The sequence below is a fragment of the Heterocephalus glaber genome, unplaced genomic scaffold, assembly GCF_053883595.1.
Source record: "Heterocephalus glaber isolate CG9 unplaced genomic scaffold, H.glaber_assembly_v1.0 deba00000071, whole genome shotgun sequence".
NCBI lineage: Eukaryota > Metazoa > Chordata > Mammalia > Rodentia > Bathyergidae > Heterocephalus > Heterocephalus glaber.
The window spans coordinates 12,839,840-12,864,876 of record NW_028258137.1 but is presented as its reverse complement, the minus strand read 5'-3'; the positions used below and the strand labels follow the sequence as shown (position 1 = coordinate 12,864,876).

General features: G+C 42.9%; 1 protein-coding gene across 8 annotated transcripts in view; it reads left to right on the top strand.

The window, feature by feature from the left end:
- Positions 1–25,037, top strand: part of Hydin (HYDIN axonemal central pair apparatus protein) — a 410,895-nt gene that overhangs the window by 377,791 nt on the left and 8,067 nt on the right. For 6 of the 8 annotated variants that reach the window (XR_015448741.1, XM_087204682.1, XM_087204679.1 and 3 more), the window contains 12 exons: positions 2,053–2,200; positions 2,638–2,845; positions 3,310–3,531; positions 8,531–8,700; positions 11,128–11,326; positions 12,936–13,094; positions 15,012–15,289; positions 16,505–16,724; positions 19,136–19,348; positions 20,314–20,477; positions 21,236–21,386; positions 22,759–22,989. Coding sequence is in view for 6 of the 8 variants with exons in the window: in XM_087204682.1 (XP_087060808.1) it covers positions 2,053–2,200; positions 2,638–2,845; positions 3,310–3,531; positions 8,531–8,700; positions 11,128–11,326; positions 12,936–13,094; positions 15,012–15,289; positions 16,505–16,724; positions 19,136–19,348; positions 20,314–20,477; positions 21,236–21,386; positions 22,759–22,989 (2,363 nt within the window). In the remaining 2 variants the exon portion in view is untranslated. Of the gene's footprint in view, positions 1–2,052; positions 2,201–2,637; positions 2,846–3,309; positions 3,532–4,057; positions 5,688–8,530; positions 8,701–11,127; positions 11,327–12,935; positions 13,095–15,011; positions 15,290–16,504; positions 16,725–19,135; positions 19,349–20,313; positions 20,478–21,235; positions 21,387–22,758; positions 22,990–25,037 lie in introns of those variants that run through there. The other 2 variants (XR_015448747.1, XM_087204687.1) reach the window with 2 other exon arrangements.

Here is a 25,037-nt window from a genome sequence, read left to right as displayed (position 1 = left end):
TTATTTATTATATTTTTTAATTTATAAAATAACAACTTATAGTCAATCAAGAAACTGATTATAAGAAAAATTTTATCTGTCACTATCCATCCTTTCATCCTTCTCTTTCCATCAAAGAAAACCAAAGTTAAAAGCTGGGTGTGTATTCAGTGTGTATCATTTGAAAATCTTTCTTATACTGATGCACATGGGGAGGTCATTTATTAAGGTTTTGAACAAATAAATGAGATGTATAGCATAAGAATAATAACAGCAAAGCAAAGAGTTTAATACAGGAATGCAAGGGTGTGCATTTCAATATAGTCATTGCATCAAAAGATTAAAGAACAGCCACATGAAAATATTAACATACTAAAAGGGCATTGCTAAAATTCAGCAGATATTCCAAAAAAAACCCCTCTAATAGTAAAACAGGAATTGATGAAAAAATATCTAAGGAAGATTAATCAAAATCAAGGTAAATATCCTATTAAAAAACCACTAAGCTGGACCAGGGATTTAGCTCACTGGTTTCGTCGCCTGCTGCACAAGCGCACGGACCTGGGTTCGATCCCCGGTACCAAAAAAAAAAACCACTAAGCTACCCCAATTAAAATGAGGAATTAGGCAAGGATAGTTTTCATCACCATTATTATTGGACACTTTCTTAAGAGATCACAGAGAATCTGATAACACAAAAAAATTAAGTAACTGGCATAAACATGAGAGAAAGACAAAATTATTTTATTTTGCTGTTGCTGTTGATTTTACATACATAAAAACCTCAAAGGACTCAAGAGAAAAACAAACTCCTGGGATAAAGATAATTTGGTAATGCAAGACAAATATTTTAAAAACAAGAATTTCTTCCCTTTTAATAATAAAAGCACTTAGGGCCGGGGATTTAGCTCAGTGGCACCACGCCCGCCTTGCAAGTGCAAGGTCATGAGTTCAATCCCCAGTACCAAAAAATATATATATATAAAATAATAATAATAAAAGCACTTAGATCTGGGTGTGGTGGCACATGCGTGTAATCCCAGCACTCCCACACAGGAAGATTCCCAAGAGTTTGACGCCAGCCTGGGCTACATAGTGAGAAGCAAGAAGCAAGAAGCAAGACCCTGTCTCAAAAAACAAACAAAAAGCATGTAGAAACAGAAACAAAAAACTTCCAATTTAATTCTGACTAAACATACAGTATCTAAGGATAAATGCAAAAACAAATTCTCTATATAAGGAAAATTATTAAATCATATTAAAATTATCTCCAAACATGCTCTGAACATTTACCAGCTCTCCTAAAATTAAATGCAAAGTTAATCACATACCAATTAGAACCTCAGATAGGGTTGCCAGATAAATATAGGATGCTGAATTAAATTTTAACTTCAGATAACAGTAAGTAATGTTCTACTATAAATATGTTCCATGCAACATTTGGGACATGCTAATACTTAAAAACTTGCTCAATCTAACAGCTCTAATCCCAAAAGGACTGAGGAGAGAAGATAATTGGATAAAAGGATCCTAATATTTATGTGGGAAAATACATATTCTGCAATAGCCACAGGAAACAACTTAACGAAAGGAGATATATTAGTTAATGATCTCAGCAGGAAACTCATGGCATACTCAAAGTCTAATTCAAAAGAATTTAATGCAGGGATTATTTACAGAGATATGGGCAATTAAGGGATAAACCAGGGAAGGTAAAGCCCCTATTAACAGATTCAGGAAATCATTACAACTCCTGGGTCTGAAAGAGCAAGGGAAGAAAACAGTGCCACCAGTATCCCAGGAGAACTGTGACCAGGCCAGAGCAGCCACCCAACAGGAGATGGGAATTGATGAAGTGAAGTTCTAGAAGGAAGAGGAGGACCCTGAATGGAGGAGGGTCATTTAAAGAGCAAAGGGAAAGAGAAAAGTAGACTGAGGTGTTGGGTCAAGGAGGACAAAGAAGTGGGGGATGTCTTTTAAGAAGGCTTCCTCTTGTCTGTAGAGCAGTATCTGCTGAGGGACTTCACCATGCAGGCGGGAGGCTTCCACTGAGACTGGGCATTTCCTCTCCAGGCAGAGAAGCCAGGGAGACTGTGCAGATCATCAACAAGGAGGAGCAGGGCTTCAATTTTGCCTTCCAGGACAACTCTCGTTATTCTGAAGGTTTCAGCAGCAACTTGGTCGTGTGCCCCATGGAAGGCTGTATCCCACCACAGTCCAGGTAAAGAAAAATGAAGACCTCTGGGAGCACCCTCCCAGCATGATGGGACCCAGGCCAGCCATCCAGGAGAAGCTGCCGGGGTGCCCCACTTAGAAAATCTCTTCCAAATCTAAGAATTATATAGTAACCATCCCATGCCTGTCCTACTTACTTCCTGACGTTCATTTTATGAATTATGGTGACCGAGAATTTTAAAGTCCTTGTTCTCAATATTTTCTCTCATGTTTGTAGTCATTTCCTTGCTGTCTGCTATATGTGTGAATTCACCGAGCAGTGCCTATCCTTGTCTGGCAAATCTTAAAAACTGATCATAATTTGGAATGCCTTTTTTGATGCCTTTGGCTCAAAATATACCTGCTAGTCCAGTGGGCTGACATTTTTAGCAGATTTTAAGGGTTGGCTTAGTTACCTAATCTGCTGTCTTATTCCCCAACCAGGTTCCCTATTGATATTTTCTTCACACCAAAGCAGGAAGGAGATGTGAACTTTAATTTGATCTGCAATGTGAAAAGGAAAGCCCACCCCCTGACCCTAAACGTCAAGGCTGAGGGCTATTCCATGAATGCAGAGGTCAAGTGCAAGGACAGGACTGGCTCCATCACTCTCTTGACACCCAACCAGACCAACATCATCAACTTCTATGAGGTAAATGTATAAGAGGACCTTGCTATCTCTCTCGGTCTCCATGCTTAACTGAGGAGGTGGCATAAGTGAATGTGGGCTGAGCTTTCCACCTCACAAACCAGAAAGACCAGAAGAATAGAACCATGCCAGGAATAGTTCCATCCCCCAAAATGTAGATAATTTGCATGCTTTCTCACTTTATGTTCCAGGGGATGGAGATGATGGAGAGAGGCAAAAATTCTTGTACCAAACATACAGAAAGGATACTTGACTACCAATAGGCAATAGAGGTCTAAGAATTCAATTGCCAACTTATACTTGAGATAGAACCCCAACATTTAGTAGCTCTTGCTGGAATATCTGACATTAAGCCAATAACATGCAGTTCACCAACCTCATCTGCCATCTTTATTTCCCAAAGGATTTTTTTTTCCCCCAGAGAAGGGAACTATGTTTTGCATTCATTGCTCTGTTCTCTCTCCCAGGTGGAGTTAAATGAATCTGTCCAGTGTGAATTCAGCTTTATAAACACTGGAAAGTTCAACTTCAATTTCCAGGCAGAACTTTCTGGGCCCAAAGCCCTGTTACAGTACTTGGAATTTTCGCCCATTGACAGCACAGTGGATGCAGGACAGAGTGAACAGGCCACTCTGTCTTTCCAGCCATTTCGGAAGAGCGTCTTGAAAGGCGTGGAACTCAGAATCAAGGTGAGACTGTTTAACATTATCCAAATGCTGAAAGCACTCACAGCAGGCTGCCCTGATGAGTTGATTCTCTAGTGTGTTCTATTTTCACAACCTGTCTAGAACCTCATGCAGGGTGCTTGTGTTGAAGACAGCCCCACAATCTCTAACACAAAGGCCTCATCCATGGTTGAGGTGCCTGGTGAGTAAGTACCAATTGAAAAACAGTTGGCTATCCATGCACCAGAATACTATTGAGATGTTAAAATAAATGGGAGGTGGCAGAGAGAGAACATATATAATTTCCAAGATATGTTCTTGAATGAAAAACTAATAATGAGGACATCTGTAGGAATGGCAAATAAGGAACTCTGAAAAGCTGTTCTTCAGTAGCAGTAAGAACACTGGCAAAAATTATCAAAATCTACTTTTTGCAGAACTCTGAAATTAACCAAACCCTGCAACAATCCAAAGGGCTTTTATTCAAGAAAAATTGCCAAATATCCATAGAGACTGAGTTTTGCAGTATCTTAATTTCTCCTTTTCCCAGCCCATTTCCCCAGGTCTGCAATAGCCTTGAAAACCAACAGCTCTGCAATTCAAGTGCAACAAGCCACCTATCAGTCACCACAGAGAACAAAGCCTGTTTTGAACTCTTCAAAAGCCCCACTATAAAATAACTGACATTGTTTGCCCAGTCTAGAAGTTCAGTGGAAACCTCGACTCCCCGCAGGCTCACTCAACAGGGCTTGCTTTTATTTGACCTGACTTAAGAGCTTGTTCAGTGTGAACAGCCTTTTCCCATGGGGCATTTGTCAGAAACAGTCAATAGCAATTGTTTCAGATGGCAGCTGCCTGAGGTGGCAGTAACCCTTGGAGTACGTAAGAAGCTGACCCCAAAATGCAAAAGAAAAGATGGGAGAATGAGATGATCATTGATCACATGAAAATTTCTAACGTGTTCCCTGGAGTGTAGACAGTCATACATTGCTCGTGTAGCACATGTGTGTATCTTAGGGGTACACAAGGCCTCTTACTGTAAATAAGTGTCTTACTGTAAATAAAGCCTGTAGGTTCTGTGAAAGCAAAGAGTGAAAAATAAAGCAGAGTTGGCAGCTGCCTATCTGGTTATCATGCCCCACCACACACACACAGAGCCCCTTGGTAAAAAATCCTGAGAGACCATTGGTTCCAGACATTTAAGGACATCTCTATTCAACCATTAGTTTATCATTAAACTAACTGAGCAGTGGTCATGTATAAATAAGAATACAGTAGTCCACTTATTTGCAGTTCTGATTTTTATGATTTCTGCTACTCGTAGTATTATGGTTTAGATCAAGAATGTCCCCCAAAGGCCTCATGTGCTCATAGTGAGAAATTTTGGAAGATGAGTGAATAACGGGGATGCTATAGCTGACTTGCTGTTGGGTGGTAGGGCCTGGTCAGAGGAGACAGGTCACTGAGGTCATGACCAGAGAGGGTGTGTCTCCCTCCTCAGCTCCTCCCTTCTCTCTGATCCCTGGCTGCCATGATGTGAGGAGCTTTCCACTGCCCAGGTCCTTCTGTCATGCTGTTTCTGTGTTTCAGCCTGCCAAACATGGACTGAAACTTCTGAACTGTGAGCCAAAATAAACTTCCTTTCCTTTAAGTTGCAGGTGTTGGATTTTTTCTTTTTTTTTTTGGTACTGGGGATCGAACTCGGTACCTTGGGCTTGTGAGGTAGGTGGCGGAACCACTGAGTTAAATCTCCGGCCCTAGGTGCTGGATATTTTGTCTCAGGGACAAGAAAGTGACTAAGACACTTGATCAAGCACAGTTTGAAAATACTAAATGGAAAATTCCAGAAATAATTTATCAGTTTTAAATTATGTACTGTTCTGAGTATTGTGATGAAATCCCATGCTGTCTCACTTCACCTTGCCTCAGACATGAATCATCCCTTTGTCTGGCATGTGCACACTGTGTATACTACTCACCCATTAGTAATTTAGTAGCTGTCTCAGTTATCAGATCAATTGTTGAGATAATGCAGTACTTCTTTTCAAGTATCCCTTATTTTACTTAATAATGACCCCAAAGCACAATAGTTATACTGTCAATTCAGATATGCAAAGGAAAAACTATAAAGTACTTTCTATAAGCATCATCTCACATATATCACAAGAAGATAGAGTGATTACAGTACAAAAAGATATTTTGAAAGAAAGAGCAATCACTTTCAAATAATTTTTATTATAATATATTTTTCTAATCATTCTATTTTATTACTGTTGTTGTATCTTATTTTGCCTGACTTATAAGATAAATATTATTGTAGGTATGTATATATAAGGACAAAACAGCATACATGAGATTCAGTACTGTCTGTGGTTTCGGGCACACCCCACCATTCTGGCAATGTTTCATTTGCAGATAAGGGGAACTACTGTAAAGATTTTGCTGGAAAAGTTACAAAACAAAAAGTAACAACAGCAACAAACCCAGGGTTGGGCTTTGTAAGATCTGATTTCCAAAATTACCACATTATATTTTTTTATGTCTGCAATTTCCAACAAAAAAAAAAATATGAGACACGAAAAAAAAAGAGAGTGTGATTCATAGACAGAAAATAGCAATCAAGAGAAACTTTTCCTAAGAAAGCCCATATGTTGGTGTTATAAGACAAATACCTCAAGTCAGCTATTTAAAATATGTTGGGGGACAGGGAATTTAGCTCAGTGGTTCTGCCACCTGCCTCACAAGCGCAAGGTCCTGAGTTCGATCCCCGGTACCCAAAAACAAAAAAAATATGTTGAGGTTGGGCTACAGCACAGTGGTAGATTGCATGCTTAGCATGCATAAGACCCTGCATTCAAACTTCAGCATCAAAAATAAACAAAGGACTGTAGGAAACCATGTCTGAATAACTAAAGGAGAATATGAGAACAGTGTCTCACCAGGTAGAGAATATCAAAGAGAAATTATAAGACCATACATTCTGCAGTTGAAAAGTACAGAGCAGAAGTTAAAAAATCACAAGGGGGGCTCAACAGCAGATTTAATGTGGCAAAAGGAAGAATAAGCAAATTTGATGTTGAAGCAATGAGATTATCCAGTCTGAATAATAGAAGAAAAATGAATAGAGCCTCATAAACCAACAGGACACCATCAATCATGCCAACAGACATAATGGAAGTCCCAGCAGGAGAGAAAATGATAGAAAGAATGTTTCAAGAAATACCCAAACCTTCCTAGATTTGATGGGGAAAGCAATGAAACATCCAGAAATCTCATTACATTCCAAGTAGGATAAATTCAAAAAGACCCATTCCTAGACACGTGATAAGCTAACTATGGAAGACAAAGGCAGATAATCTTGAAAGCAGCAGGATTAACAGCTGATTCTCATTGTACACCTTGGTGACCTGCAGACAATAGAATGACATATTCAAAATGCAAAAAGACAAAACCTGTCAACAAAAATTTCATATCCAGCAAAACTATCCAACAAAAATGGAGAAACCAAAACATTCTTGGATAAAAGCAGAAGAAGTTATCACTAGAACACTTGGCCACAAAAAAATAATAAAGGAGCCAGACATGGTGATGCAACACCTGTTGTCCCAGAATTCTGGAAAACTGAGGAAGGAAGACCCCAAGTTCAAGCCCTGGATAACTTTGCAACTTAGCAAGACCTTGACTCAAAATAAAAAATTTTAAAAGGGGTATGGATGTATCTCAGTTTAAAGGCTCTGGGTTCAATCCACAGTACTGCAAAAATAAAGAATGATGGAATGAATGAATGAATAAAATAATGAAGGTAATCCTTCAGATTGAAATGAAAGTACACAAGAGAGTAACACAAATACACATGAAGAAATAAAGAGCACCAGTAAAGGTAATTTCACAGGTTATATACAAAACAGCATAAATGAATTTTTTGTTTGTAAATTTTTTTCTATCTGGTTTAAAAGACAACTACATACTCAGTAAATATAATTTGTTTGTGGGCACTAAATAAAGATGCATTTGTATAATAATAATAATAATAATAGCACAAACAAAGGGAAAGGAAAAGAGCTATATAGGAGCCAAGTTTTTCATATATTGAAATTAAGTTTGTATTTATCCATACTAGATTGTTATAAATTTAGATGTTAATAGTCATCCTCAGAGTAGAGAAGAAAACTGCAGAGTGGTGACCATTAGAAAAATTCAGCCTGTCCAAGATCTGGAATCTAAACATTGGAAAATAACATTTGGTGGGGGAACAAAGAGAAATAGGTTTCCAGAAATCAAGAAGGAATGGATGAGAAAATTAGAAGCCACAGAGAAGGTGGAAAGATGGACCACAGCACAGAAAAAAGAACAAAACAATCTGGAAACTTTCCCCAGTTTATAGCTTGCAAGGAGAGATTGTACAGAATAAATATTGGATATTTTATTTTAAATGAATTATCAATATATGAAATTTCACATTATGAAGAGTTTGTAAAGCACAAATTAAGTTCATGTGAAACTGAGTCATGCATTATCTTATATATGAATCCGCAAAGACTCTGGCAGATTATATTGTCATCTCCGGGTTATCAATGACCTTCCTACCTAATTCCTAGGTCTGCATTCCAGAGTGAAAGGAGGGAGAAGAGCCTGATGACCAATAAGACTTTGTCTCTTTAATCAAGATAGGAAACTCTCCTCTTATATTCCAATGACCAGAATTATGCCTAGTGGCCCCTGAGCTGCAAGGGAGGATCAAGTATTTCATCTAGGCACACTGGCAACCAGTCAGAGTACTGCTAGTAAGGAAGCCATAGCGAGTGGACATTGGGTAGTAACTGGCAGTTTCTGCCATACACTTTGGCCTTCAAGCTGAATCAGTGCTGCAGGAGCAAAGCAAGAATGGATGCAGATTTCAGTTGTACTCTGTAGGCCTGTGGTTTTTTAAAGAACCAACTGCTCTCCTCTTTCATCTGAGAATGTAAGTACCCTCTCCTCCCATTTCTCCTCATCACCATTCCCTTACATGCCCTCCCCACAGATCAGCTATGGCCCAACATTTATGTGCAGCATCTCAGGCTGTGCTGTGAGTCCAGCTGTCGATTTCTCCTTCACCAGCTACAACTTTGGGACGTGCTTCATCTACCAAGCCGGAATGCCCTCATACAAACAAACTCTGGTCATCACCAACAAAGAAGATACATCCATGAGGTAGGTAGGCTTCCCAGAGCATCCAAATGATTCTGCAGCTCCTTGTGATCCTATAGACTCCATACAGGTACAGTCTACCTAGACCAAAAAAGAGGAATTACGGGAAAAAGTCAAATACAGTTGGACATGAATCCTGGGTCCCCATCTTCGTCATTAATACTTGGATAGCCATGAGCAATTCATGTAGAGGGCAATACCAAATGACCTCATTGGAAGTTCTGTAGCTTCCATTTATTTTCCACATGTAGTAGATGTGGAAACTGAGGTTTAGAGAATTTAAAATTTCTGTGCAGAAAGTAGCAGATCTGTACTGAGCCTAAATCTTCTGATTCAAATCCAGGTTCCAGTCAAGGTTTCTGGGCTCCATCCCAGACCTAATGAGTCACAGTCTCATAGGTCCACAGACCTGTGTTCGTCCAAAGCTCTCTATACCAGTATATAGAGAACTTTCTGCAATGGCTAATGTTGCTTTTCTGCACTGTCCAATATGATGGCTGATAGCTAGAGGTGGCTATGGAGCACTTGAAATGTGGCCAGTACAACTAAGGAACTGAATTCTTTATTTAACTTATTTTAATTTTAATAGCCACATGTGGCTAGTGGCTATCCTAGCACAGATCTAAGTTCAGATTTCAGCTCGTCCTTAGCTGTGTGATCTTGGGCAATTTTTTCCAGTGCTGGGAATAGAATCCAGGACTTTAAAACTGCTGGGCAAGTGCTGCATCACTGAGCTACACCCCCAGTCACTGGACAGATTTCTCAAATTCTTTGTCTCTGTATCCTTGACCAAAATGGGGGATCAGAATAGTACCTCCTATTAGACCATTAGACCATTAGAAGACTAAATTAGTCTAGTACTTAGTGCCTAAAGCCTAGAAAATGCTCAGTTATTGTTAGCTGCCACCCCATTGTGATTATTATCCTGAGTATTAAATGATGATTATCATATAACTAAATATTAATTAAAATCTTATCTATTTATATGTTTCCTTATATGATTTAGTGTAATCTCACTCTTACTTTGTTGAAGACATTGTGCTTCATACATTGGCCCAGCTAGACACCTCTGAATACCTGTCAGGCAGATGAGCAGAGGTCATAATGGAGAGGTCTATGTGCCTTCCTACCCACAGGTGGAGTGGGCTAAACATGATCTTTCAAGATTCCTTCTAGTTGGATACTATAATTATGAGCCAGGCCTACCATAATTAGAGACTTTAATGTATGTAATATCATATAGATTGCATGCTATTAATAGTCTGTGAGGGTAGTATTTCCTGTTTCATTGTAGGCTTCTCCCATTTATCCTCTTATAAGAAGCTAAAAGATGGTATTAGGAATTTCAGATGAATTCAGATCTTAAATGCTTCAAAGGTGTATTAATACTGTAGCAAAGATGATCTGAGATTAAAATCTGCTGACCATTAAGCCTCCATTTTACCAGGACAGAGGGAATTTAATGAAAGGCTGTTCTTCCTTCTGGAAAAGTTTTTGACTCTGTGGCCACTTCCCCCACCACCACCACCTTAAAAAAAAGTGGAGTGACTATCCCATTTGGATATTAATATTTGAAAGTTTATGGGAATATGAATGGAAAATACACTTTCTTTTTTCTTTTTTTTCCCCATTAACTTTATTGGTACATTTTAGGTATAAAATACAGTTACATTCATCATTGGGATCTTGTGCCATTACATGAGTCTCTTGGCTCTTATTTTTTTGAAAATACACTTTCTTATTGTGTTTGGCCATGGCCAAGGTAATAAATTGGAAATAGAAACAGTGCCAATGTTTCAAAAATCTAGACCTGAGAGATTCAGCATACTGTTTAGAATAAATATGAATCTTTGAAAATGTCAAAAAAAAAAAAAAGATTCCTTCTAGTTGAGCAATTTGTCATACTAAAAATAGCTCTCCTTTATGGAATATTTTCTCCATGCCCTGTTTAGTGACTGCATTAGCCACTTCATTTTATTTAATCTTAACAACCCTGTGAAATATCACTAGCCCCATTTTATAGGTAAGAAAGTAGTCAAGGAACTTTTCCTAGATCATACAGCTAGTTAGTCATAGGACCTGGATCCAAATTCCTGCCCGTATGACTCTCAAACACACTCCTTTCCAACCATGGGATGCATGATCAAGAAATAGAGGTTCAACAGAGTGAAAAGTTCATTAGGCAAAGGGACATGAGCCTTTGGGTTGAGGCCTGGTTCTGCCTGGATCTCAAGATGTAAATAAATCAGTGTGGCTGGGAGTGTGAGCTGATCAGTACTTCAGTCCCTTCCAGCTCTTCACTGATTTCTCTTACTTTAGGACAGATGGGCAGGTACCCATCATACTTAGCCCAGAAAGCAAAGGGGATTTATCAGTCCCTCTAGGTCAGCCTTCTCAGCATTTATGCCCCTTCCTCTTGATTTTCCCCAGCATAGATTGTTTGTACACCAACACCAGCTACCTTGACGTGAGCTTCCATGCCGAAGTGATAAAGCCAGGAAAGACACTGGAGATTCCAATCACCTTTTATCCTCGAGAAAGTATCAACTACCAGGAACTTATCCCCTTTGAAATCAATGGGCTCTCTCAACAAACAGTCAAAATCAAAGGGAAAGGCACTGAAATGAAGGTAAGGGATTACGAGGGAGGCCTTGGGGCTTGGCCCTCCGCCCCACTCTTCTAGCCTCCTTTGTAACTTGAGCCCACACTGCTCTCTTCCGCCTTTGTGTCTTCACCTTTGGGGTTGCCCTATCAGAAGTCAACCAGACCCACTGAGAAGATGTCCCTAGTTACACAAAGAGGGGAATTGTCAGTCAGACTCAAGTGAATCATAGCTCTTAATTCCAAATTTCACTGTATCAAAGATATAGGTAATCACAGGTAGAGAAACGTTCTTTACCTTCTTGGAGAAATTTGAGGTTATCAGATGCAGCATCCCGCACACATCTTCCTCCTCCCACATTAGTGCATGTTTTCTTTTCATGCCTAATAAACATTTTTAGGCAACATGTGCAGACACAGGTTTCAGCTTTGTAGCATGTCAACACCCTCACTGGTTATCATTCTCCAATCAGTGGTGGATCCCAAGATTACATTTGGTCAAAGATCCCTTCTACCCAGGCTCTCCAGATAGAGAGCTCATCTCTTCCTTCCCAGTGTCTAGTCAAGGTTTAAGGTGCTTTTCTGGCAGGAACATTTGTATTGTAATAAAAAGTTTGGGAAGATTGAAAACTTTCCAAGATTCTCGAGAGTGCATGAGGCATTTCAGCATGGAGGGAAATTGGAGTACTATATTTCTGGCAGCCTTCAAGCCATAAGAGCAAAAGGACACTACCACTTGGTGTATCTGGACCCAGGACAGAGACAAAGTCTCCCCCATGCCATTGAGGGGCCGGATCAACATTTCAATCAGGGTCTTAGATGAGGATTTCACGGTGTATCTACTTCTCTCCACCTCTGCTGCCACCATTCCAACCAAACCACCATCTTCTCTACTCCTCACACTTTCTCTCTTTCTGTCCTGTAGCCTTCACAGAGCACTGTGGCAAAAAATATATATATATTAAATTGAGTCACTCTGTATTTTGCTGACTCCTATTTCTCCCAAAGCAAAGCCCACTCTCTCTCTCTCCCCAGCCAACTATGGCACACAAGACCTTGCAAGCCAGGGATTTAGCTCAGTGGTTCCAGTGCCTGCCTTGCAAGCCCAAGGTCCTGAGTTCAATCCCCAGTACCAAAATAAAAAAATGACAAAGACCTTGCAAGGCCTGACTCACTCTCCAAATTCCTCTCAGCACTAGCTCCAAGCCACAGGCTGCTCCCTCTAGCCCAGGACCTCACCCAGGCCATCTCTTCCCCCTGCAGTACTCCCCAGCCCCTGCTCCCATTGGCTCCCACTGACTATAACCTGCCCTTCTTTGGCTCTTGAGATAAGCATCCGGTCTTCAAGAAGGCCTCCCTGAGCCCCTAGTCTGGTTTCAGCCCCCTGCAATATACTGTCTAGGTGCCCTGAGCTTTTCCTCCCTCTCTCTAAACCCAGTTTTAATTATGTAGTTTTGCAATGAATTTAGTGGGCATTTTTAAGTGTATGAATGTTGGGTGAACAAATGCCCATCCAACGTGAAGTTAGATCACTATGAGAGAGGGAGCCACCCTTGCCTCCCTGGGATAAACATATCATTAACATTTATTTTTCTCATTTACTGATGAACCCTCCTTCCTAATCTCTTGTCCCACAGATTTCAGTCCTAGATCCAGCCAGTAAGATTGTGAAGTTAGGAGCTGTCCTGCCAGGACAAGTCGTGAAGAAAACTGTCTGCATCATGAACAACAGCCTTGCGCAGCTCACATTTAACCAGTCTGTGCTGTTCTCTACTCCAGAACTCCAGGAACCCAAGGTTGGGGCTCGGGGACTCCTGGGGGCTCTTCACACTTCCAGTACATAAGGATGACCAGGCTAACAACACCAACAGCTCGCATTTCTTGTGCATCTAGAATGACCCAGACCACACTGACAGCTTTCTATGTGCTATCTCAGATCATTTTTCCCAAAACAGTATAGGGTCAATGCTTTTATTATTCTCATTTTACATTTTCGTTTCACTTTCCAGTGCCTTTTGTTCATTTCCACGTCTACTACATGAATGGACCATTTCTGCTCATTCTAGGTGTTTCTGTTCTTTTTATATTATGAAAAGCATTGTAATAGCCTTGCAGCAATGCCTTTGTATGCATCCATGACTCCCTACTTGAGACAAGTACTTAGAAGTAGGCTCTTGGGTCAAAAGGGAAAATGTATTTCATTTAATATCACCAGTCTGCCCCTGAAAGTCTGTCCTGCTTTGCAGTCTCATCAATGCTGAAAGAAAAACATGTGTGTTGCTAAACCCACTTCCCCAAGGTCCCTGAATCCAAGCTACCTGCTACCCCACTTAACATCATCAATATTTGGTTGGCCCTTCAAAAATGGACCCCAAGTGTTTCATTCTGAGAGTGGACTGTATCTATTCCTTCTTTCAGTTCATTCTTTTGTTTATTCAGTAAATATGTGTGAGGTACAGAGAATATAAAAGCCAATGTGACACAGACTTGGTCTGTGGAATTCACAGTCTTTTGGGGTCACAGATACATAAACACCCCTGGGACAGCAGAAACTGCGGAGATGGTGTGAGTCAGGAGCGGGGCTGCTCAGAGCAGGCAGGGCTCAAGGGCACAGAAGGCGTCAGAGCCCAGAGAGGCCCGTGCTGCATTTTACAGGAGGAACAGATGCCTTCCGGGAAGGCAAGTTAGAGAAGGACACCCCTGGGGCCAAAGGTGTATACAGTATATGCTCCAAGGGTCAGTGTTTCTGGAAAACCAGGTGAGAATCAATGTGGAAAGAGCATTGTGCGCCACCTAGGGCTTGCAAGATACAGAAAACTTGGCCGTGAAAGCATACCTAGAGCAAGAGACCCAGTGGGCATCTCATCCCAGGAGCCTACGTGGTCCATTACACCATCCTCATTAATCCAAATTACAGTCCTTGGTCTCAGTGGGGCCGGGCCCCTAACAGTTTAGCCATACTGATTCTGCCTCTGAGGTGGCCAGCCCAAAGCTGGCAATGTCCTGTGTGAGCCCATCACACTCATGTTTGAGAAATCTCTGGCACGACTTTGCCGATGCAACCCCTCTGTCCCTCACCTCACTCCCTGGGCCACAGCCCACTTGTGGGTAACTGCTTGGCGCTCTGTACCAAAGGAAGCTTAAGGGTCAAAGAGGAATAGGCTTTCTCTGGATTTGCTTTGTACCAGGACTAAGGGGAAAGAGCAAGACATCCAAATGTTTTCAATGGCTCTCAAACTTCAGAATCATGAGTCACCTGAGGGACTTTTGAAAATGTGCGTTCCAAGCCCTCCAAGGGAGAAGGGAGGACTGAGCCCCTCAGCCTGGAGCAGGTCTGTGGACTCTGCCTTTTAACAATCCCAGGGAGTACCCTTGAGAAACACCAGAACCCTGAGAGTTTCCTGTTTCCTCTACAAGGGAGGAGGAAGAATGAAATCCCCAAGAAGATGAGTTGGAAAGGGAAGGAAAGGGAACTGACATTTATTGGATGCCTGTGAGGTGCCATGCATTTAATATACATGAACTTAACCTTTACCATAGAGCCAGCCACAGAAGTTTTAAGTAACTTCCCAACGATTACACAGCTGGTACGAGCAGATGTAGATTTCTCCCCAGGGCTGGCAGCATCAGCAGCAAGACCTCAGGGAACCAAGAGGACCCCCACCTTGGGATCCCCCACTGTCAGCTGCTGAGTCTAGTTGCTCTTTACCCAGGTTCTCACCTTGGTGCCCTTCCAAAACATCACCCTGAAGCCCAAAGAAGTCTGTAAGCTCGAAGTCATCTTCGCCCCAAAGAAGCGCATCCCTCCCTTCTCTGAGGAGGTGTTCATGGAATGCCTGGGCCTCCTGCAGCCCCTCTTCCTCCTCAGTGGCTGCTGCCAGGCTCTGGAGATCTCTTTGGACCAGGATAACCTCCCCTTTGGACCAGTCGTGTTTCAGACACAAGCCACACGCCGCATCCTCATGTTGAACACAGGAGACATGGGGGCAAGGTAGGAAGCCATGCCCTGCCCCAGGCTGCTGGAGACATCTCTGTCCTTGGACTCCCAGACTTCCTTCTGCAAGCACAGCCACTTTTTATTTCCATCTTTTCCCTTCTATACACACACCCTTGCCTCAAGATGTGACAGCAGTGTCCTCGCCAGAGTGATTACTAAAATTAACATGATGGAGAACATTTGCTCAGTCCTGTCACATGCCCTTTACATGGCTCATCATTCCATCCCACCAACAACCCTAGGAGATCTATACTCTACAGATCAATGTTACAGATGAGGAGACTGAGGCACAAAGAGATTGAATCACTTTTCCAAAACCGTGCACGTAGCAAAAACTTACCATGTGCAGGTGCAGTGCTGAGGATCCTTATGTGTACACTCGATTTAATTATCCCAGGCCCTCTCAGGTGGGTACCATAGATCCCCACTGCACAGATGGAGTGAGACCCAAAGAGGTTAGGTGACTTGCCCAGGGAGCATGGCCAGGAACAGAGCCCAAGTGCACTATATCTCCAGCAACTCTCCTTTGCAGGCTCTTTCCCCTTGTCTCTCACAGATGCTGAACAGCAGTGCAGGATGCGCACCACTCACCCTGGGGCCACTCATCATGCAGACTCAGTGTGACAGGCCCCCAGTGAGCTGTGGTGTGGTGGCCCTGACCCTGGAGGCACTGCCCTGTACTGTCCATCCTGTCTCCTGCCTGGACCAAGTCCCCAGCCCCATAGAGGTGACCACACAGGGCCATCAGCTCCCAGTGCCACCAAGAACAGGTGCGGCTCTCACATCAGAGTCACCACCTTCCTGGATCTGAACTGGAAAGCAGTGTAGGGAACAGCTAAGGCCACAGACTCAGGCAGGCGCCAATCCTAGCTCAGCCACTTGCTAGCTGTGTGACCTTGAGGACATATGTTCACATGTGCATGTATATATTGTCCCTGATGTGTCCTGTAGGTACAAACATAAGATGCAGCCACTTCCCACCATTGGCTCAGCTCTGAGAGGGAGCCAGGTCACCTTACCAGGGTGACCTTGGCCCATGCTTCCTGTGCTTCTGCTTTATCTGGCAGCTCTTTCTCCCCCTGAGTCCTAGGGAGCAGGCCAGGGAGGGACACCCAGCAGCTAAAAACCTGAAGTCTGTTGTTCTCTGTAGTCCTGAGGAAACCCTCAGTATTAGTTAACTTTCTTCCTTGTCTTCTTTTGTCTGAAAAGGTTCAAATGGGATGTCAAGAAATTCGAGCCTCATTTCTCCATCAGCCCGGATGAGGGTTACATCACCACTGGCATGGAGGTTTCTTTCGAAGTGACCTACCATCCCACGGAGGTGGGAAAGGAGACTTTCTGTAAAAACATTCCCTGCTTCATCCAGGGGGGCAGTCCTCTGAGCCTCACCCTGTCTGGTGTCTGCGTGGGGCCACCTGCTGTAAAAGAGGTGAGTTGCTGCTGCCCAGGGATGCAGCGGCAGCAGGACTGTGCCATTCCCATTGCTGGATAGATAGGCCGGATGGAGGACGTTCCTTTCCTCTCTCCATTTAGTTTATCCCTGTTCATTCCTCGGCTCTCAGCTCTGGCTTTACATTCTCAAGGAAGCTTACACTGATGTCCTTCTAGATCAAATTCTGTAATAAGACCTGTGAGCAAAGGGTTAGCACCTTTCTCTTCCTCTATGGTTAAAAAGATGGCTTGAATGAACCCTGTCTGGGCCATGTTCCTGGAAACCTAACTGTGCCAATAGCTGCTTCCTAACAGTATTGCTGATGGTAAAAATGACACCCAGTCTCTCTCCCTTTCTTTTTGTTCTTTCAAGAATAATAAATGGATGGACTCAAACAGAATGCTATGAACAGGTACAAACAAGACTCAGCAAGAACACAGGCTTTTATTTCTCTTGGGCAAATACCTAGTTGTGGCTTGTGGGGTACATCTCTGCCTACCTAGCACTTGCTCCACATCTTTGCTTCCACTTGATGTGGTCAATTTTTTAGGTTTTGGCCATTCTGGTTCTCGGTGAGCCTTTTCACTTGCATTTCCCTGATGACTAATGTCGGGAAACATTTTCTCATGTGTTCACTTGCCATCATATGTCTTCTTTGTTGCAATGCCGATTCCAATCTTCTACTTTTAACTTGGTTATTTATTCTCTTCTTAAAGTTTGGTCTTCAATGTGCTTGGAGTTCATTTTTGTATATAATATAAGATATGCCTCAAAACTTTTTGACTATAAATATCCAGTAATCCCAGTACCACTTACTGACAAGACTGCCCTTTCTCCACTGAATTGCCTTTGCACCTGATAAAATAAGTTGATCACATAAGTGTGGTCTACTGCTGAGCTCTATTCTTGTCCACTGATCTATGTGACTAACTTTATGCCAATACCGCACTGTGTATGTTGATAAATCCAGCGACTTGGTCTAGAACTTCATTTCAGAACTGAGCCCTCGGCTGTAAGAGAATCCCCATCAAGCTTTGGCTTCCCTTTGTGTCCTCTAGAAGGTTTTCACCCTTCATCTTGCTCGAGCAGTAGGCAGAGTGTGGTGCTGTAAACCAGGCTGCCTTCTCCAGACATTCCTTCCCTTGCTTCCAGGACACTACTCTGTCCTGGCTTCCTCCTGGCTCATTGACTGCTCCCCTCTCATCCTTCTTCACCCTGCAATCACCTGTCAGAAATAAGTCCTTAGATTCTCTCTTTTTTTTCTAAAGACACTCCCTCCTTGTGGATCTCATCCAGCTTCTTGGCCTTAAAAAAAAAGCACCGCTGTGCTGACAATTCCAAAATATGTATCTCTTATTTGGACTTTTCCCTTAAACTCCGTATTTGTAAGTTCCGCTTCCTGTTCGACTAATAGGCTTCTCAAAGATACACATACAGAACTGAGTACCTGCTCATCCCACAGTCAGTCCTACCCCCATAATTGGCATCCCCATCTTTCTGGCTGCTCAGGCTAAAAACTTAGGTGTCATTCCTGAATCTTGTTCCGCTTACACCCAATATTCGATACATCGTAAAATCCTATTGGCTTTTCAAAGTACAACTGGAATAGTCCCACTTCCCACCATCTGTAGTGTCACCCAAGCCACTGTCATCTCCGACCTGGTCTATTGGAAGTACCTTCTGATTGGTCTCTTCCTCTGTCACCTGTCAGCATCCACTGTGATTCTGTTAAAACTCTCTACTCAAAGCTCCCTCAAAGTCCTCCTATGTCAATAGAAGAAAATAAAACTCTCTACCATGACCCCTAGATGCTGTTCTTCCCTGCTAATTTGTCTCTCACTGCTCCATGTCTGCCAGAATAGCCTCGTGGTCATCAGTCTGAATTCAAGACCTTTGCAGTGAATGTTTCCTCTGCCTGTGAGGCTCTTTTCCCTTGGGTGTCTCCTGATTTGTTCTTCTTGGTCTTTAATAAAATATGTATTCTTGGTATGTGTGAGGCCTTCTCTGATCACCCTAGCTAAAATGTCACACCCACCCCCCAATCTGGCGTTATTTCCCTTTCCCTGCTTTATTTTGCTCCATAGCATTTATTCCTAGCCTACATATTCTGCATTATACTTCCTTGTTTGTTTATTGTCTGTCTCTTGCCACTAGAGCATAATCCTTGAAGGCAGGAATTTTTGTTACTTTGTTCACTGCCTCACCTCCACCACCAAGAACAGTACCTACATGGAAAGTACTCAATTAATATTTGTTGAAAGAATGAAAGAAAAATAAAAGTATCACCTGAAACTCAGGATACAAGTACTGTTAAAATCAGCCTTCCCCTCCACACATGCTCTCCCTTGGGCCCTGGAGACAGACCAGGGGGAAGTGCCATGCAAGGTGAGGTGCCTGCCTTCTTCCAGGTGGTGAATTTCAACTGCCAGGTGCGCTGCAAGAACACGCAGACCATTTTGCTGTCAAACCACACCAACCAGACCTGGAATCTGCGCCCCATCTTTGAGGGTGAGCACTGGGAAGGGCCGGAGTTCATCACACTGGAGCCCCATCAGCAAAATAAGCCTTACGAGATCACCTACAGGCCCCGCACCATGAACTTGGAGAACCGCAAGCACCAGGTAGGCTGAGACCTCCCCATGGGATTCCTGCCATAGGTAAAGGAGGGAGAAAGTTTAAAAGACAGTTTGGGAGCTCAGAGAATATTATAACAAGAACCGGAGTACCCAGATCATGATGGAACAGTGGGGAGTCGTCCAGACCATCAAGCTTTGGCTTCCGTTTTTGTCCTCATTTCCTGTGTACCGGATCCTCGTACAGCCAAGGGCTCATTCTGAAATGAATTCTAGACTAAGCACCAAGCAATTAATATTTAGCTCAATTGCATAAATACCATCATGCTGGCTGCAATAAAAAGCCAAAGCAGGGCCGGGGATTTAGCTTAGTGGTTTTGCTGCCTGCTGCTCAAGCGCAAAGACCCGAGTTCGATCCCCGGTACCAAAAAAAACAAAAACAAAAACAAAAAAGCCAAAACAAAAGTAGCCACAGTTTTCCATCCTATAAAAAAATGAATTTTCTCCTATCTTCACTACCAATCCTTACTCAGATACAGCCATAACTGTCATTATAACATACTCAGTCTTGTATTAGGTTTATTTTTACTTTATATTATGTCATTAATATTTTTTTATTTAACTGTATAGTTTGAGATCATCATTTTAATGACTGCCTAATATTTCATTGATTGAAACTCCCATAATTTAACCTTGCCCTGTTGTTGAATGTTTATCTCCAAATTTCATCAACTTTATAAGTGGTTTGTGTGTGTGTGTGTGTGTGTGTGTGCATAATATGTGTGTAACTTTTTCATTTGGAGGGATTTTTCTTCAGTAATTTCCCTCAGGTTGCATTCCTGGTTCAAATACATAAGAACATTTTTGTGACTTTTTAGATCTATTACCAAGTTGGTTTCCACAAGTGTTATGCTTATTTGCAAAGCCTCCGCTAATCCTGTGTCCCCGCCATGCCTGATGGGTCCCCAATACAGGACCTCTGTGTCATTCTGATCACAGGTCTTCTTCCTTAGGGCACCCTCTTCTTCCCGCTTCCAGATGGAACCGGCTGGCTTTATGCTCTGCATGGGACTGCTGAACTCCCGAAAGCTGTAGCCAATATCTACCGTGAGGTGCCATGTAAGACACCCTACACCGAGCTCCTGTCAATCACCAACTGGCTGAATAAGCCCCAGAGGTGAGGCAGTGGGGCAAGGGGTCCGGGTGGAGAGACAGAGGGACCATTTGCACCATCAAGCTTGGTCCTGCCCCTCCTCAGGGCCTATAGAGAGTATTGTGTTGCTCAAAGGCTCCAAAGTAATGGCCCCTGATGTAGCTGGACATTGCCTGTGCTTAAGCACCTGGAGAGTATCTCCTGCTCAGTGCCATTTCTTACTCATCTCCTAGAACAATGCCTGCCCCAAATAAATGCTCCATAAATATCAGCCATTATTATTATATTGATGATAATCATCTTTGTTATTATTGAGTGGGCTGTCTTATGAACTAAGCCCCCAGCTAGAGAAGGAAGTCCCTTGGATCTTGTGATAGGAGTAGAATGGAGTACAAGGATGAGAGGAGCTCAGAGCCAACCAAAGACCCAAAGAAGAGGCATAACTTACTGAGGGCCACCTGCTCGTAGAGGCCCAGATGGAAGGCTGAGTGCTCCTTTTGCCATTAACTAGTCGTGTAACCTGAGTATGTTATCTTCCTTCTTTTGGCCTCTGTTTTCTCTTCAGTGAAATGGAGATGTTAGTGGCACATACCTCTGTAGACGTCATAAAGATTAACTGCCTGTAATACATGGACAGCACCTACTCAAGTCCTGGCACATAATGGGTAGTCAGCAAATGGCAGCTAGGGTTATTACCGTTATTACCAGCACCCACCCTTCCCTCCCTTGGACAAAGTCTCATTGTCTCTCTCCTTTCTTCACGTGTTCCGGCACTGCCGCAGATTCCGGGTCATCATAGAAATGGTGAAACCAGAGAAGGCAGACCTAAGCATCACTATGAAGGGCCTTGATTACATTGACCTGCTCTCGGGCTCCAAGAAAGACTACAAACTGAACTTCTTTTCCCACAAGGAGGGACTCTACACTGCAAAGGTATCTGCATGTCAAAGGCACCACCTTGAAACCCCGGAGGTTTGACCCTGGGGTTGACAGTCTTTGTGTAAGGGGAAAACAGGTGTCCTTCCCAATCACTATTCCAAGTCACCCGTGGTCTTTCACACATGAGCTGTCTCATCTAATTTATTCCTTTGTTCAGCAAGTGCCTATTGAGCATATATTCTGTGTGCTGTGCTGTTGGCCAGTATCAGAGCAGTGACCAAAATAGGCACCTCTATCCTCCTGGAACAACTAGACTAGTGGAGTAAGAGGGACCTTGCTCACATAACCGCACTGTGATGGCGTAATTACAAGATGAGATTAGTGCTTAGAGGAAAAGGGTAGCTATGGATCTGTCGCTCATGGGCGAGGTCAGAGCTAAAGATAATATTTGGATGTTATTCTTTTACAGATAGCTTTTAAAGCTGTGAGGGGTGATGGAACCACCCAGGGAAAGATTTTAAGAGTGAAAAAACAAACAAGAGTTTAAGAGAATATATATATATATATACACACATATATATATATACATACATATATATATACACACACACACATATACATGCCTCATTATATAAATAACTATGACTACCTAACAAGATAAACAACACAATATATCTAAAAGGATGAAAGACTTGAACAGACTCTACTTCATAAAAATAGCTATGTGAATGACCAACAGTATATAAGATCAACATCTTTATTCAGCAGAGGAAAGAACTTTAGAAGGTGAGCAGTATTGCAACAAGCCAGTTGCAGGGCCTAGAGGACAGGTAATGCAGCCAACAAGCAGGTGCTCTGGAGTCCAACCAACCTGGACTCGGGGCCTGGTAATGACATTTCTTTGCATTTGACCTTGCGTCAGGTACTTAACTTGGCTAAGCTTTAGGTTTTTTTCATCTGTAAAAAAAGGTAAGAGGGAACAGTAACAGTGCCTACAAATTGTGCTTCCAGTGCCTGCCACGCAGTAACAGCTCACTGTTAGATGCTGCTGTTGTCACCTTTTGTCAACAATTCCAGCAGCAAGAGAAGCAGGAGCAAAGCCCACAGCAACTTGAAGCTCTCGAGGTCTCACTTATTCTCCAGGCTGGCTGGCTGTGCCCACTGGGGAGGTGCTAACACCGGACTGAGCTGCTCTAGCTACTTCCAAAGCAAACCCAGGCTGCTTAACTGTCTCTCACCAGGGGCAAGCCAGACCTGAATGCCTGAAGAGAAAGGCAGGCTGCCAGGGTCGTACCCGCTGGTACATATGGGCACTTCTTGTGCCCAGGCAAGGCTAAGAGAACAGGGCCCTTCGTGTGTGCAGAAGATCTTTGGCTAACACCTCCCCCCCCCCGCCCCATTCTTCCCATCTTCCCTGTGAATGCAGGTGATCTTCCGAAATGAGGTGACTAATGAGTTCTTGTTCTACTCGGTGAGTTTCAAGGTCACCCCTTCGGGCACCATCAAAACCATCAAAATGACAAGCCCAGTGCGGCAGAGCGCATCAGCCTCCATCAAGCTGGAGAACCCCCTGCCCTACTCAGCAACCTTCTCCGCGGAATGCAGGGTGTCTGATATCAGCCTGCCCTCCCAGTTTGCTGTGCCTGCCAACTCTGAGGTACGGCCATGCTCGAGGCTGTGACAGAGGGTTCTCTATCCACGAGGCCTCCAGGGTTTGCATTCTGGGTCCGCTGAGTGTGGGCTGGGCCTAGCAGTGATCAGGAAGGCAGGGGAAAATCACCTTCGTGTTCCTTTCCTCTATCGCCAAAGTCCTCCTGTGAACTAGAGGCCCTCCCTCAGCTTTGGTTTGGATGGGTAAAATGGACTTCTTGATTGGGAACATTGCCTCCGTTGTTTCTTTGTTTGGCTTGCCCTGAGAGAAGTACTTGAGGGGAGGGGTGCTAATTATAAAAGGAGCATAGGGCTGGGGGTGTGGCTCAGTGGCAAAGCACTTCCATGGCATGCATGAAACCCTGGGTTCGTTCCCTAGAACCACAAAGGAAAAGAAACATAGAATATATGTGATAAAAAGGAAAGCAATGAGCTGGGTAAGGTGGCGCAGGCCTGTAATCACAGCTACTCAGGAAGCTGAGGCAGGAAGATCACAAGTTAAAGCCCAGCCTGGGCAACCTAGCAAGATGATGTCTCAAAATAAAAAAATAGAAAAGAGGGGCCAGGGCAGGCGCAAGGTCCTGAGTGCGATCCCCAGGACCAAAAAATTCTAAAACTTTAGAAAGAAAAGCAAGATACAAAATAATGTACCAAGTGTACAACACAGACATGCTGATATATATGCTTGTTTAGTCACAGACAACTTCTGGATGGATGCACAAGAAAACTGTAACAGTGATTAGGAAGACATGGCCTCGAGTTATGAACCAGTAGGAAGATGAACTTTCTTTGATTCTTTTTATCAGTTTATCACTCCAAACTCTCACTGTCCGGATTTCAGAAAAATCCCTTCCGCCTCTCCCAACTTCCACCCCTGGCTTGTTCCCTTTACTCCAACTCTAGCTCTTCCATACCCTTCAGAATCTAGAGTCTGGATTTGTTTTCTTTGTACTCTTGCTCATTTTTTAAATCTGAGTTTTATCTTTCCTTTGCCCTTATTGTCTCTGTTATGATCAAATAGATTTATTCTCACAGTTTCCTCTTGGTACCAGGTTTTGTCTTAAAAAGGAGCTCAGGGGCCAAGGATTTAGCTCAGTGGTTCCACCACCTGCCTCAAAATCGCAAGGACCCAAGTTTGATCCCCAGTACCAAGAAAACAAAACAAAACAAAAAGGAGCTTCAGTGGCTTGGCTGTCAGCATTCACGTGGCCTCTACTGTCACACCTGGTTTCAAGTCACAATCAGCTGGAGCCTGGCATCGCCCCACCAGCCCGCCAGCTTCACCTGCCATGGTCAGATGTCCTGTCATATTTTCTGGTTTGAGAGCGAACCTTCAATTCAGGGCTGATTTCCAGGTTCTCTGGCTCTCAGGAATGAGGTTTCTTTGTCTTCCCTCTACTTCTTCAACATAGGGACCAGACCATGACACCAGACCAGTCTCATGGCTATCAGTAGTGTAGCCCTGCTCACTCATATTTAGAAGGACTAGGTATTCATTCCCTATTTGCTTGGTTCTGTTTCAGGTGTCACTTGTGATTTCTTGCTGTTGTTCTTGTTGTTGTTGTTGTTGTCAATCTAATTGATTTGTGTGCTTTGCAGAGGGACTTAAGGAGTTTCTAAGCTTCAGCTGCTGCTTTGATCCTACCCAAAACCTGGGACTGATTTTTAAGGTATAATGTGAGAAGTCCAGTTTCCTCTTTCTCACAAGTCAACATAAACTGTCCCAGACTGACTCGCCTTATATCTTTTCCTCGCCGCCTTGCAGTATCCTAATTAGTAATATGCTTATGTGAAAGGCTGTTATCTGATAAAGGAAACAATCGCTGTAGCTCTACGTTAAGACTTAATAACCTTATATTCTTCTTGTTCTTCAAGAATGTCCTGGTTATTCTTGACTGTTTGCATTTTCTATGTAAATTTTGAAATCAGCTTATCGAGTTCTTCAAAAAAAGTAAAAGTAAAATACCTGTAGAATTTTGAATTGAATTACATTGAATTTATAGATTATTTGAAGAATGTATTTAAAAAATTAAAAATTTAAATTAAAAAAAATTT